Raw genomic sequence first — 14,721 nt, 5'->3', positions numbered from 1 at the left:
TTCCATTCAATTAAATCCTTCATTCAGTCGCGCAGGCCCCTGTCTGAAGTGCACTGGATATAACGATAGGAAAAACCGGTCTCTATCCCCAGAAGCTACCATTCAAATACTGACTCTGAGTCACCAGGGAGTTTTTCAAAACACAGTACGCCAGGTCCCCCACCCAGGCCGCTGATTCTGAATCTCTGGAATTGACATGCAAGAAACCTGAAGCTCAGATTCTGGGTGTTATCCCGGTTTGGGTACTGATCTGTGGGATAACAAGGGAAGGGAACCCAGAGAAGGGACAGCCAGAGACAGGGAGAAAGGCTTCCTGGCCCACCTCTCCTCGGAAGCCTTCCCTGACCTGCCCAGCACATTGGTCTGCGCGTCCTGTGACCCCAACCTCCACACATCCTGTGTGTCCTGTGATTTTTCGGGCTGGCTGGTCATCTTAGTTCCTGGATGTGCCTTACTTCTGAGGCTGAGTGCTCCCAGGTTCCAAGGTCACTGTGATGAGGGTTCCAGGGGCCTTGTGACACATGCTGGCTGGTTCTGTTCAGGCGTCAAGGAGGGGCCCAGTTCCCTCTGGGAATGCAGCTCATCCCCCCAAAAGAAGACTGCCTTCCCCTGCATCAGTTAGGGCTCCAAGTGAGCTCTGGTCAAAAGCTGCTTTGAAGCCGGACCGCAGGGGCCATGACCACCCTCTCTCCTGAAAACAGCCTCTCTGCCAGGTGGTCAGCCTCCTTCATCCTGGTGCGTGTTCTTCATCAACTCCAAGTCCCTCCCTCCCCAACTTCTGGTTTGCATTAGGGCCACTTTCCCCTGCTGGGTGGGTAGGACTAGAACCCTGAGCTGGCCTGGAAGGTTGAGTAGGGTAGGCTGTACCTTGATCTCACATCAGCACTAACCACAGGACTGAAAAACACAGGTCGTCTTTCTCCCTTTCACCCTTCTCTCTAAGCCGGTTACCTTTCCCTGTATGTGATATTCTAACTTTAATGAGTTTTGGGTTTGCAAGTACAAACTTGTAGATGCTGATAAATTTTCCTTGGCGCTTTTGCCAACAATTTTGGTATGCTGCCACCAGGTGGCAGTAATGCTTTTGTTAGTAGGTGGTTTCAAGTCCACTTAATAAAATGTATTCATTAAAAGGCAGCCTCAGTCATAAAAATTTTCCACACAGTGTATTTTTTAAAATCATAACTGATTATAATGACCTTAACCAATCTTGAGTTTCATTAATCATACGGATTAAGAGAATGATACATTAAAAAAAGCAGAACTGCAAAATGGGCACCTTTCTCCCTGAGTTGTATTTTATTTTTTTATATTCCTTTTTTTGTTCCAAGTTTTTGTTTTAAATTCTAGTTAGCTAACACATAGGGTAATATCGGTCTCTCCCTGAGTTTTAAATGTTATTGCTTTATTGCAGATTACTATCAGGTCTTGATTTGGATTTTCTTTATATCTCTATTCATTTCTCTGAATGTAGAGAGTGATAATTATAAAATAACAAACTGTCACATAGCCTTTATTATGTACAATGGCTGTTCTAAATGCTTTACTTAGAGTCCCTTATTCTCACCATAACCATATAGGAGGTGTAGGATGCTATTGTCTTCATTTTATGAAAAAGTTGCAGCACAGAGACTAAGCAACTTGCCTAAAGTCACACTGTTGAGTAAAGTCACACTGTTAAGTGGCAGAGGTGGCATTCTACATCGGTGACTCTCCAAATGTGGTGCCCAGAACTGCAGCATCAGCATCAATGGGGGACTTGTAAGAAATGCAGACTCTTGATCCCCAGGTGACCTGAACCAAAAACTCCGGAGGTGAGGGCCAATGATCTGTGTTTGACAAGCACTCCGGGGGAGTATGATCCGGAGCTAACTTTGAGAACCACTATTTTAAACCGTTCATTTAATCGCTCTGCTATATGGATGATACACCCCCACACCTGGGTTGCTAATAATCACCCAGGTAACTTTCAAGTTGCATATATGCTTCCCCCCACCCCAATTTTAACATTCCTTCCCTCCTTGGGCCACCCTGCTCTCCCCTGGGTGAGAATCACTGCCATGATGAGCCACTCTTACTGGTGAGAGCGTGTCTTGTCCCTCAAGGGAACTGGAGTGGAAGCGGCTGGGAACCATAAGTAGCCTGTGACCCTTCCGAGGCCTACTGGGGGCTCTGTCCCTATGAGTTTTCAGAGCAACATGGCATCAGGAACCCTCCTGGAAAGTTTGCTTTACCCTCCAGTAGCTTTCCTATTTTGTAAGAATGCTAGAGAAAATCTTCAACCCAATGAAGCAGAATAGAAGGAGGGTGGGGAGATGTATGCCTACAGCCCGGGCCTCCGGCAGGAGGAGGATGTTAGAGAAACTGAGCCACTTAGGACTCCTACTTCCGGCCCCCCTCTCTAGAGGAAACGTGGCCAAGGTGTCCCCAGGTTTGCTGGTGGGGAGTTTTAACCTACTTAAGCACACCGTGGAGGTGGGAGATTTTCACAACGGCTCCGTCTAGCAGTCCTCTTCCTAAGAGACCAGGAAAAAAAGCTACTGCAGAGCTAAAGAGTATCCAGTACCTCATGGCCTATGTATCTCCCCTCCTGGATCACCAGGTAATTGTACCCAGTTGGTGGTGCAGGGCGTTACTAGTAAGCGGAGCCGGGAATGGGCGAATGTGGGAGTCGGAAGATGGATTTGAGAGATTATTGAGTTGACAGTCTCTAATACTTCGAAGGACCCCAGATACAGATTCTGGTCTCTGATTTCCGGCATAGACAGGTGGTGTGAATATCCTGGAGAAGAGAGGGAGGGGCCCTCTGTGTGGAAATTTTCCCTTTAGGCCTCTACAGGTCAACAAGCTTCTTGTGTTTGTCCTTGGCTTGCTAGCAAATGTCTTAGATGTTCTTGTGGTTGGCCTGTAGTTTGTTTAAGTTTTGCCCACAGAAGTGGTGGAAATAGAGAAATTGAGCTTCCTGGAAGGAGAAGTCAGTGACTTTTTCTTTTCTGTTTTCTTTTTTTAATGAGAGAGTGAGGGCGGGGGAGAGGGGCTAGAGAGAGAGAGAGAGAGAGAGAGAGAGAGAGAGAGAATCTTAAGCAGGCTCCGTGCTCAGCATGGAGACCTACGCAGGGCTCAATCCCACAACCCTAGGATCATGGCCTGAGCCAAAATCAAGAGCTGGACACTCAGCTGACTGAGCCGCCCAGGCACCCCACAAGTCAGTGGCTTTTTGTAAGCAAATTCAGCCATGGCAAAGTAGGAGGATGGCCAATTGTTGCAGGTAGAGGTTTAGTAACATAAATTCACTGAGCACTCGGCAAACACCTTCTTGTGACATTTCTAATTATCTCTGCCTTATTGTGCTGATGCCATACCTCTTATTATGGTTTCTGTGCACATCACTTACTTTGCCACCCTTTCATCGCATTTGACCCTTTTTTCATATCTTTGTTCATCATTTATTTTTTAATCTTTCTACGCCATTAGATTTTAAGGTATGCCTTTTGTTAACAGCTTGTATCAGGTATCAGGTATGTATTTTCCATTCAAATGGAAAATCCTTGCTTTTTACTCTCCCTGGTAGCATGGGATTGGGGTTAAACTCCCTGATTCTTGCACCAAACAGCTCTGGGTTCAAATCTCAGCCTTAATATTTATTGTATGACTTCAGATATACTAACCAACCCTCTTCCAGCCTCAATTCCCTGATCTGTAAAACAGTGTAATAACCACACCTACCTCACGGGTGGTTGCAAAGATTAAGTGATAAATATAAAGTGCTTAGAACAGTGCCTGGCACCTCATCAATGCTTCATAGATGTTTACAACTAACCAGAGAATTTAATGCATTTATTTTAATAATTGATTTCTTTGGGTTTGTATCATTTTTTATGTTTATGCTTTTCTTAATTCCTTGTTGTTTCCTGTATTATTTACTTTTATTTTTAAAGGGGATTAGAAGGGAAATGCCTTGTTCCTATAAATCTCTAATTTTTTAAGCAAAAAAAATAAAACAAACTCTTCTGACTCTATCCTTCAATCTAATAAAAAAATTAAATTTATAGTTAAAAATCTTCCTACAAAAGAATACCCTAGGCCTAGATGGCTTCATGGGTAAGTTATACCAAATATTGAAGAAAGAAATAATATCAATTCTATCCAAACTATTCTAAAAAGTTTTTAAGTGAGAATACATCCCTGCTCATTCTATGAACCCAACATTACCCTGGTACCAAAATCAACGAAATTATAAGAGAAGAAACTTGTCTATATCAGGGCTGGTAAACTTTTTCTGCAGAGGTCTAGATAGTAAGTATGTTAGTCTTTGTGTATCAAATGTTTCTGTCACAACTACTTAACTCTGCTATTTTAGCATGAAAGCAGCCACAGACAATACATGAATGAATGGGCATGACTGTGTGCCAATAAAGCTTTATTTAAAAAAAAAACAGGTTGCAGGCCAGATTTGGTCCATGGGTTGTAGTTTACTGATTGTTGACCTCTATAATAAATCCCATGGAATCCCACAAAAGCCACTAGGACTAATAAGGGGGCAGAATACAAGATCAATATGCAAAAATCCATTGTATTTCTATATACAGCAATGAATAGTTGGGAAGTTTAAAAACACCAACTTTTAAAATAACACCCCCCCAAACCAAAATAGTTAGGGATAAATCTGACAAAATATATGAATAGCCTATATACCGAAAATTACGAAACAATGCTTAGAGACATTAAAGAAGATCTTAATAGACGAAGAAATATACCATGTTCATGGATCAGAAAGCTCAATATTATTATCATTGCTCCCCAAATTGACCTTTAAATTCAGCGCAATCCCCATCAAAATCATAGCTGTCTTTACTGTAGAAATTGACAAGTTGACTAAGATTTATATGGAAATGCATTGCTAAAGTCCATGCATTCCTTTTTATAATTAAGGATCCCAGGACACAGCCCAACTTTGCCTATTCCCTCCTGCTTCCTGCCACAGTTCATGCTGAGTGTTGCAGTCTGAGTACAGGTTTGGAGAACATGATGGCAGTTGGAGGGATGGAACCCTGGCTTTGGTCTGCCCAGACAACAGTGTCTATGCACTTGGGACATGACATCAGGACAGACCCCGCTCCCCAAGGTTAGGCCATCTCCAATGAGGGTGGGATTTTTCTGATATCTTCTTGGGCCCACATGTCCTATTTTGGTTCAGAAGACAGAGCATGTTTGAGTTAAAAAGGTGCTCAATCCATCCCTATCGAATGTGGAGTCGGTAGAAATTATCCCAAATCTGGACCTGTGGGCTCTTATTGTTTCATTTCCAGTGCTAAAGGGATTTCTAATAGCTTGCCTCTCTCTCGTGATCAGAGGACCAGTAGCATCAGAAATCTCCTGGGGGCAGGGCGCCTGGGTGGCTCAGTCGGTTAAGCTTCCGACTTTGGCTCAAGCTTCCGACTTTGGCTCAGGTCATGATCTCGTGGTCCATGAGTTCGAGCCCCGCGTTGGGCTCTGTGCTGACAGCTCGGAGCCTGGAGCCTGTTTCGGATTCTGTGTCTCCCTCTCTCTGACCCTCCCCCGTTCATGCTCTGTCTCTGTCTCAAAAATAAATAAATGTTAAAAAAAAAAATTAAAAAAAAAAAAGAAATCTCCTGGGGGCTTGTTAGAAATGCATCACCCTGGGCCCCAACACCAGACCTTCTGAGTCAGAATCTGCATATTATGAAGATCCTCAGGTGACTCATATGCAAATTTGAATTTGAGTCACACATGTGCATATTCAGGTGTACTCAGGAAGTTGGGAGTGTATATATCAGGCAAGTCTAGTCACCTGCCAAGCTCTGTCCATTAGCATGTCTTCATGTCTGCAGTGTGGCGTTTCAAGACACGCTTCTCTCCAATAGAAGATTCCTGACAGGAGCTCTTACCTCCTGGTTACTGTCTTATGAGCATTTTTAATTACTCTGCATGCAGCACACTCTTTTCCCCCCATGTTACACACACACGTGCACGCGTGCACACACACACACATGCACACACACACACATGCACACACACATATGCACACACACACACACACACACACACGCACACACACACACATCTCTTATGTAAACCAGAAACCACTCCTTATGATGAATTGTTTTACTCTTCCAAGAAAGGCAAAATGGAGCCCATGGGTGTGTTTAATTTGTGCTTATTTTATATTTTTCCATTATCAAAGCAGTAGACATTATTGTAGAAAAGTTCAAAAATACAAGAAAAAGGAAAAAAATTATGTAGAATCCTATTTCTCGAAGACAATCACTCTTGCTTTTAGTGGGGATTTTTGGTATTGGTGGGGGCTTTCTTTTCAGTTTTTTTTCTGCCAGAATCTTAATCATATTAATTCACTCTATATTAGAGTATATGAGGTGTAGTTTTTATAATATATGACATAGGTATACAAGGAGGATAGCACATAGGGAAGATAGAGGATAGATACGGAATGTGTAATTTTGTATTCTGCTTTTTTCTGTTAACATTTAGATTTTTCCAGATTATTATTCATTCCCTGTCAGCATCATTTTTTTATGCCTCACAATATTCCATTGAGTATATAAACTATAGTTTATTTAACTATTCCCTTATTGCATGATGTTTAGAGCACGTGCGTTTTTCATTTTGGTAAGTAATGTGCAATGAAAATTATTGTGCTTTCAGCATTTTTGTATAACTTTGCAGTAATTTCTTCAGGATAGATTTCCAGAAGTGAGTCAGAGACTGGGAACTTGACTCATATTACAAAACTCCAGAGTATAACATTGAAAAAAGCACACTTAGGGGCACTTGGCTGGCTCAGTTGTTTGAGCATCCGACTTCGGCTCGGGTCATGGTCTCATGGTTCGTGAGTTTGAGCCCCACCTTGGGCTCGCTGCTGTTAGTACAGAGCCCGCTTCAGATCCTCTGTCCCCCTCTCTTTGCCCCTTCCCTGCTTACACGCTCTCAGAAATAAATAAAACATTAACAGAAAGGAAAAAGAGCACACCTAAAAGAAACGCCAAAGCTTCTTAACGAAGGCTGAAGTGATTGTCCTTGCCAGGTGAAGAGAAAACCACCCATTGACAAGACGGAATGGGATGCCTTCTTTGATGAGAACGGTCTGTTGGCCAAATCACGAGACTCCATTTGTGTTAACATCCTGGAAAGGGTACAATCCCCAAGGCCTTGCCCTGGCACTGGGGGGCATGGGTGGGCAAGAGGGCAGGCAGGTGTTCGGAGAGGCCCTTTCAGCAGGCACCCCCAAGGGCCTGTGACCTCTCACCTCTCACCCACACCTCAGGGTCTGCACCCCTTGGTGAGGACAGAAGCCTGGAAGTTCCTCACGGGCTACTACTCATGGCAGAGTTCCCAGGATGAGCGGCTCACGGTGGACAGCACAAGGAGGTAGAACATTCCAGATCCTGTCAGGGGAGGGTGGATGGCAGTGCAGGTGGGTGGGAGTGCCCACCCCAGCCTGGCAAGTTCAGTCTTCTTCCCTCGGATGGACTTCTTATCCTGAGAGACAAAACCCCCACGTGCTCCCGACCCAGGGCCTGAACACGGGAGGTGCCAGCACATTCCCACCCAGCTCCATTTAGCAGCCCACACACTGCCCTGCATGGGCTTCATTCCAGCAACTCCTCTGGCCCGCCACCATCCCATCCCATCCTTCCCTAGAGCCCGTGCGCCTCTCTGAGCTGAAGATTCACACACAAGAGACCAGTGGAGAATGATCCAGGGCCGTAGGGGAACTGAGGGTCCGCCGGGAATGCTCTATTCCTGAGAGCCCTGACAAGGCCCGTATCAGTTTCCTGAGGCTGCTGAAAGAAGGCACCACAAACCGGGGGCTTTGCAACAGCAGAAATGTTTTTTCTCGGTTCCAGGGGTCGGGGGCCCAAAAGCAAGGTGCCAGCACAGCCACGTTCCCTGATGTCTCCAGGGGACAACCCTTCCATGCCTCCTCCTGCTGACTCTGGGTGTTCTTCCAGTCTCTGCCTCCATGGTCGCATGGCCTACTCGCCTTCTCTCTGTCTCTCCTTTGTGTGTTTCTGTGTGTCCTTGGAAGGACGCTCGTCATTGGATTTAGGGTCCACCTGGATAATCTGGATTGATCTCATCTCGAGATCCTTAATTACATCTGCAAAGGCCCTTTTAAAAATAAGTTCACAAGCTCAAGTTTCGGTGGCTAAGGCGTAGACATATCTTTTGGAGGGCCACCGTTCAGCCTCCTACGTGCCCTAAGCACGTTCTGGTAACGGACACTAGACACTGCCTCATCCAATCCTTCCGATTCTAGGGCGGAAGTGCCAGTATTCTCCCCATTCTACAGAGGCGGAAACTGAGGCTTAGGTATAGTGATGTCCACAAGGCCTGACCCTAGTTGCAAACACCCAGTTATTAATTTGTGGAGCCAGGATTCAGGAGCAGCCATGGGACCCCAGAGCCACAAGATTGAACCTGCCTCCATGCTGCCCTCCAGGAGCACATTAGAGTGTGGTTAGGGCTGGCACCGGTGGGGATGAGAGGGGGCATCACAGCGAGAGGGTGCAGCCTCCTGGAGAGTGCTCCGCAGAGTTCCCTTGATTTGCCAGGAGGGGGAGGCTGCCTCTTTCAGCCTCAGTTCTGTCTTCACAGGAAGAACTACGAGGCCTTATGCGAGATGTATGGAAAGATTCAGCCCCTTCTGGAAAACCTGCACCGGAACTTTATGGAGACTCGGAATAACATTGGTGAGCGGAGTTGGGTGGGCAGGGCGGGGTGGAGGGGAGGGCTTGAAGCCATGCCTGCCCCCTCCTCAGTCATGTCCAGGGGCCGATGGGTCCCCTGGTTCCTGGGAGCTGCCTCCACAGGGAATTTGCTGGCTGAACCTTGGTTAGCCCATCCCCCATCTCTGCTGGGGGCCCCTAGATGCCCAGCACCATTTTCCCCCCGGGGTGATTCCTATTCCTGCCACTTCGCCTTCATCTCTCCCCTTTGGGCCTTGAACTAGGCTAGATTTCAGTTGGACAGAACCGGTGGGGTGGGATGGGGGGGCATTCCTGGCAGAGGGTACAGTGTCGTCAAAGATTTGGAGGTGGGACACGGCCAAACAGCTCAGGGTATGGTGAGGGGTAGAGCCTCATGGGCAGATGTAGGCCGATGTACTTTTCACAGCCCCCTCCCTAGGGTGCCTAGGGTCTTACCCTTTGGGGGAATGAACTCATTCATGGCCCCCCTGCTGGAGGTGATCTGGTGCCCCCTACCTGTCTCTTTTCCGCAACCTAGCATATGACATTCAGAAACTCTACGACAAAGACCACCTAGGCAACGTCCTTATCGACAAGAAGAGACTGGAGAAAATCCTGCTCCTGAGTTATGTCTGCAATACCCAGGCAGGTGGGCCACGGGGCTGGGCCTCCCCGCAGCCCCCTTTTCTCAGTTCCTTCCTGGAATCCCTTCCCTGCCCCCACCCAGCCCCTCCTCACTGCCCTCCCCCTCCCCCCCAGAGTATCAGCAGGGTTTCCACGAGATGGTGATGCTTTTCCAGCTGATGGTGGAACATGACCATGAGACCTTCTGGCTTTTCCAGTTCTTCCTGCAGAAAACGGTGAGGGCTGGGCCCGAGTTCAGGGACCACCTCCCTACCACTCCCCAAATAACCCCTTGAGGTCAGGCAGGCATTGGCAGGCCGGACGTTTCCTTCAGCCCTGAAACAGCCCTCAGGGTCCCAGAGGAGCCTGGACAGGCAACACTGACACCAGTGAGGTTTTGGGGGACAGTGCTGTGTGTTTTGTAGGCTTTGGAATTGAGGAGAGGGCTAGAAAGGTGCTCTGGGTCCAGCTCTCCCCAAACCTTGAAAGAGTGTAACTGGCCAGTCCCAGTGAAGGTTTCTTCTCCTGGCATTGCCCTCCCCAAACATGGCTCTGCTCCCACAAATCCTCCATGGCTCCCCATCGCCTCCAGAATAAAGTCCAATAACCTTGGCCAGGCAGTCAAGGACGATCTTTGGCCTTGTCTCTCGCTGCCCCCTTCACACGCCCCGCACTTCAGGCACGGCGGGGGACTCGGTACTCCCCAGATGTACCCCCACAATGACCACGTTGAGGGCTTTTAAAGTTGCTGCTCCCTGGAACATCCTCCCTGGAAAACCTTTCCTTATGATCTGTGAGAGGCTGTTCAGCATCTACCCTCACCCCTCTCTCCATCCCTGCAGCAAGGTGCTCACTGCTCTTTCCTTGTCCCAATTGGTTCTGACCCACAGCATGTGTGTAGAGGCAGAACTGGATGCGTTGCACGTGAGCCACATCTGGAACATCCCTGCCTCCCCACCACACACACACACAGGTGCATCCACATGTGCAAACAAACACCCCTACAGACACAGATCACATAGACACGCCCAGACCCAGGCAGCCAGGCTCATCCAGAGGCATGAGCCCAGCCTGGAGCCAGCCCCGCGCGGGGCCTCCAGAACCAAGATGCTGTGAAGGAGGGCTGGCTCTTCCGGTGCCCCCACACGGAGACAGGTGCCGTTTCCCTCCCTCCCGCCCATCTTTCTCAGGAGCACAGCTGCGTCATCAACATCGGAGTGGGCAAGAACCTAGACATGCTCAACGACCTGATCGACTTCTTGGACCCCGTGTTCGCTGAGCACCTAAGTGAGTGGACCCTCCGCCTCCTGCAACAGTACGTCGCCCCCCCCCCACCACCAGGGCAGGCATGAGGGGGCACCAGGACCCAGCCCCAGGCAGCCGGGCCCACGCATGGTGGGCGGGAGCGGGTCATTTGGTCTTCCCTCCAGGCCCTGGGAGCACGGTTCACCCGGATGGCGTTGGCATCCGGACAGTTGAAAATTCACCCCAGTCTCCAAAGGCGGTTGGAACAGTGAGGGCCAGGCATTTCGTACTTCCCCAGCGTGTTGGCGTGCTGTCGTTTCACCCTCTGTGTGCCTTTGCTCTGTCACGTGAGCTGTCCTGTGTTCTCCGACCACGGCCTCTGGGCTGACGCCCCTGTCTCTTCTGCGCAGGAGGGAGGGGTGCCGGGACCGTGCGGTCCCTCTTCCCCTGGTTCTGCTTCTGCTTCCAGCGTGCCTTCAAGTCCTTCGAAGATGTCTGGAGGCTGTGGGAGGTGAGGCCTCCTTGGACTGAAGGGCTAGGCCCCACCCCTCCAGCATGCAGCGGGCAGCCCTTTCCCTCGCCTCCCCTTTATTGCTGGCCCGGGTTGGACTTCGGCAGCTTGGGGTTTACTGGGCCAGCGACCCTGCTCCCGCCTCGTGGGAGGAGGCTAGGACATCAGCTGGTCCATCTGTTCATCCAGGCCCACCAGCACCTCCTGGAGGGCAGTCAGGGTGGAAGGAGGGGCCTCTGGCCCGTGTTGGGGGCGGGGGGAGCCTGGCCTGCTTTCCCACCACCTGCCCAGGTGGGCCGCCCTCGGCTCTGCTTCCCCAGCTGCCCCTTCCTCTGCCTTCCCCTCCATCTGAGTGCTGTTTCCCTACTGGCCCCTCACTCCTGGAGAAGGAGGGCCCCCCCACCAAAGGGCAGGTCAAAGGTGCAGTTCTTTGCTCCCAGGCCCTTGGGCCATCAGCAGATGAAGCTCGCTGGGAACGGACCCACCACCCACTTTCTGCCCTGCCCAGCCCAGTCCTCAGCCTGGCATTCAGTGCCCCCAGAGTCAACTCCCACCTGCTTTATCCCTCCCTCACGGCCTGCTGGTCTCCATGCCCAAGTCCATGGCCACCCCCAGAACGGTTGACTTCTCATCAACCGTTGCTTTGCCAAAGCTCCACTCAAATGCTACAGTCACCGGGTCATTCCCTCACCCTCTCCTCCCTCCCTCCCTCCCTCCCTCCCTCCCCTCCTCTTCCCCTCCTTCCCTCTCTCATTCTCTCCTCCTCTTCCTTCCCCCTAGCTAATGAATTCCCTGAAGCCTTTTTCTCCAAGCCCGCAGTAGCCTCAGGATGAGCGAATGAGGGAGTCAGTAGTGAGGCCCAGGAACGGCTGACCCTGGGCGGGTGCCTAGTCAGCGGGTGGGTCACCATCCTCCGGTTGGCTGCGGTCTCCGGCTGAGGGGCCCAGGCTGACACTCACCGGCCACCTGCAGGTTCTGCTGACGGGGAAGCCCTGCAGGAACTTCCAGGTGCTGGTGGCCTACAGCATGCTGCAGATGGTGCGCGAGCAGGTGCTACAGGAGAGCATGACCAGGGATGACATCATCCTGGTGAGCGCACCCGCCCTGGGGCCAGGCCAGCCCTTCGCCCCTGGCGGGAATCTGTGATGTCCTGAGCACTGCGCTGGTGCTTCTGTAGAGCAGCTCATTTAAGCCTCACGACAAGCCTGATGCAGAGGGACATAACCATCCCCAGCACCCCTGTTTAGCACAGGAAGAACCCGAGGCCTTGAACGCCTCTTACTGTCTGGGCTCGCTGCCTCACAGTTAATCCCTTAGCCCTAGGGTCCTCCTGCGGCAAAAGACAGAGAGTTTTCTGGCATTTCAAAAAAGCAACTGAGGTCTACGTTCAACACGCTCCAGGGTAGCAGCCCGATTATAAAACGGGTCCTCCTTAGAAGCCCCTGCATCACTCAGTGGAACCCTGGTACTCCCTAGAGCCCAGCAGGAAAGCTACATTTACCATCTCCCCCATATATCAAGTTCCAGTGGTGAAATATCAGGCACTGTGCTGGGCTGGTTGGAGAGAGATCAGGTGGCCCCAGTGACTGCCATGGGCAGCCGCCTTGTCCCTTGAAGCGGGAGGCAGCCGCCTGTGCCCAAGGAGACCTGCTTCGTCCCAGCTTCCTCTCTCTGCACAGGCCTGCAACAACCTCATTGACCTTGATGCTGATGTGCTGATCTCTGCTGCCTGCTTGATTTACGCTGAGCTCATCCAAAGAGATGTAAGTTGCCCCGATTATTTGTCTTCCTCCTCCAAGAAGCCTTCTCTGATTTCCCAAGCCCAGCCCAAGCACCCGGCAGGCATATCCGGCTTCAGAGACACAGTTTGTGTCTGGTTCTTTGCTGCTTTCCCTCTGCAGCTCCTGCCTCCCCAAGGAGACTGCACGGCCCGAGGACACGGCCCTCGCCCCTGGTTCCCTGTGTCCCTCCCAGTGGATCAGGCACAGGACTGAGCACCCAGGGGTTCCGTAGAATGTCACTAGCTGGACAAACGTGAAGAATGAGCTCAACAGAACAATGTCTGTCCACCTCAATCTGCCAGAACCCTCCTCTTCCCCAGGCTCCTCAGCCGTTAAAGGATTTCTTTCTCTGAAGACTCTCACGATGGACAGATGCCCTCAAAGGACAGAAGGAAGGTGGTGCTTCAACCATGAAGTCTGACGGGGCGTTAGGGTGAGAGTGTAGGTAATACAACTACAAGAGAAACAGGCTTTGGACTCACAGTTTGTGGTGGGCAGTGTATCGCCTGGCGACACGTAAGGGCAGAGAGGATTGTCTGATAAGAAGAGAGGCCTGGGGGGCGAGAAGGGCCATCACGAGCTGGCGAGAGGGCAGGCCCGCCAGGGAGACCTTGCGGGTCACAACTCTTCCACAGCTGAGGGCTTTCCAAGGCTACGGTGGTTCCACACTCGAACGCAAATGGGTAAGGATGTAAGTGACTTTGAGACCCTCCCTGCCTCCTGTGGAAGACAAACTGAACGTGTCTAATAGGCCTGATCAATCCCCGAGACCAGGTCCCGAGAGGAGGGCCTGACCACACAGCTCTGCACACACGACCCGCGTCTTCCCCCCTTCCTCCCAACACGGCGGCCACACATTAAGGTGTTTTTCCAGGGCTTTCCCCGGCTGTCTGAGGAAGGACACAGCCCAAGTCTCTGGCTAGCAGGCCATTCCCCAGGACAGGCCATTCCCCTCCTGGGTTCAAAGCCTCCCGGTCACGCGGTCCCTTCTCGGCCTGGAATGCATCCGCAAACCAAACTCTTTTCTTCAGTCTCACTTTCTCCAGACAACCGTCCCCTGGCCCAGGCATATCGATTGCCCCCTGGGTGCCCTCCCCGGACCGGACCGTGCCACAGCCCTGAGCCCCCTGCCCAGCCTGCTGTGCCCTGGGGGCAGACGTGAAGATTGGCCAGAAGGGGCTGAACCTGCAGAGGGGCCGGGGCTGGCCTGGTGCCCCCATATCTGCTCTGCAAGTGTGTCATCTGCTCACCTGTGTGCACACGCACGCACACACACACCCCTGCCCAGGGGGTTACACCTTTTCAGAGGGGCTGACGGATGGGCAGGAAGGATCCACCGGTTTTGCTGTGACCCTGGCCCTCAGGAGGAGGCATAACTATCCTCACTCTTCCCCAGCTTCCCCCTTCTTTCCCATCCTGTCATTCTCAGTGACCGTCCCTCAAAAGGCACTACGTCCCCAACTAATGTCTGGTCTCCTTCCCCTCAAGTGACAATCCCCATCCATGGCTGGCACTGAGTCTCTTGGCTGCCGTATGTCTTCTGGGGGTGGGGGTGTTGCTGAAGAGTGCGGCCCTGTTCCCCCACCAGCGTCTTTTCTGCATGGCCAAAGAGCCACTGCTTGCCGGGCAAGAAGGCACATGGGTAAGTTCATGTACTACGCTTCTTGGGTTTATGTTCCCAAGACAGCTTATTTAAGTAAGGGTTCCTGCATGGCATACAGTTCTCCAGAAACAAAACTGTGTTTTCATTTTACCAAAGAACCAGAGTAAGAGAGATTTCGGCGCGCGAACCGTGACCTTGGGGAGAGTCCATAAACACAGGAGATGTGCT

General features: G+C 50.8%; 1 protein-coding gene across 5 annotated transcripts; it reads left to right on the top strand.

Annotated features, from left to right (window-relative positions):
- The first annotated feature begins 521 nt into the window (after positions 1-521).
- TBC1D21 (TBC1 domain family member 21) lies at positions 522-13,360 on the top strand. 5 transcript variants are annotated; one of them, XM_019832079.3, is made up of 11 exons: positions 522-735; positions 7,064-7,171; positions 7,304-7,407; positions 8,638-8,732; positions 9,268-9,374; positions 9,530-9,589; positions 10,544-10,640; positions 11,009-11,109; positions 12,082-12,198; positions 12,789-12,872; positions 13,011-13,360. In XM_019832079.3, the coding sequence occupies exons 1-11, from the start codon at positions 676-678 to the stop codon at positions 13,101-13,103; spliced, it is 1,026 nt and encodes a 341-aa protein (XP_019687638.1). In that variant the 5' UTR covers positions 522-675; the 3' UTR covers positions 13,104-13,360. The 5 variants fall into 5 exon arrangements, with proteins under 5 accessions (XP_019687638.1, XP_019687639.1, XP_006932455.1 ...); XM_006932393.5 differs by having other exon boundaries at positions 523-735; positions 9,268-9,378; positions 9,489-9,589; XM_003986962.5 differs by having other exon boundaries at positions 524-735; positions 9,268-9,378; positions 9,489-9,589; positions 13,211-13,360.
- The last annotated feature ends 1,361 nt before the right edge of the window (positions 13,361-14,721 follow it).

The sequence above is a fragment of the Felis catus genome, chromosome B3 (assembly GCF_018350175.1).
Source record: "Felis catus isolate Fca126 chromosome B3, F.catus_Fca126_mat1.0, whole genome shotgun sequence".
Lineage (NCBI taxonomy): Eukaryota > Metazoa > Chordata > Mammalia > Carnivora > Felidae > Felis > Felis catus.
This window is presented reverse-complemented; position numbering and strand designations above follow the sequence as displayed.

What these genes read in the sequence shown, in the direction of transcription:
- TBC1D21 (XM_006932393.5), top strand. Translation starts at nt 676, where the DNA reads ATGACCACCCTCTCTCCTGAAAACAGCCTCTCTGCCAGGTGGTCAGCC. An exon ending in CCAGGGATGACATCATCCTG is followed by an intron (nt 12,199 to 12,788) that starts GTGAGCGCACCC and finishes CTCTCTGCACAG; the next exon opens with GCCTGCAACAACCTCATTGA. An exon ending in CTGAGCTCATCCAAAGAGAT is followed by an intron (nt 12,873 to 13,010) that starts GTAAGTTGCCCC and finishes TTCCCTCTGCAG; the next exon opens with CTCCTGCCTCCCCAAGGAGA.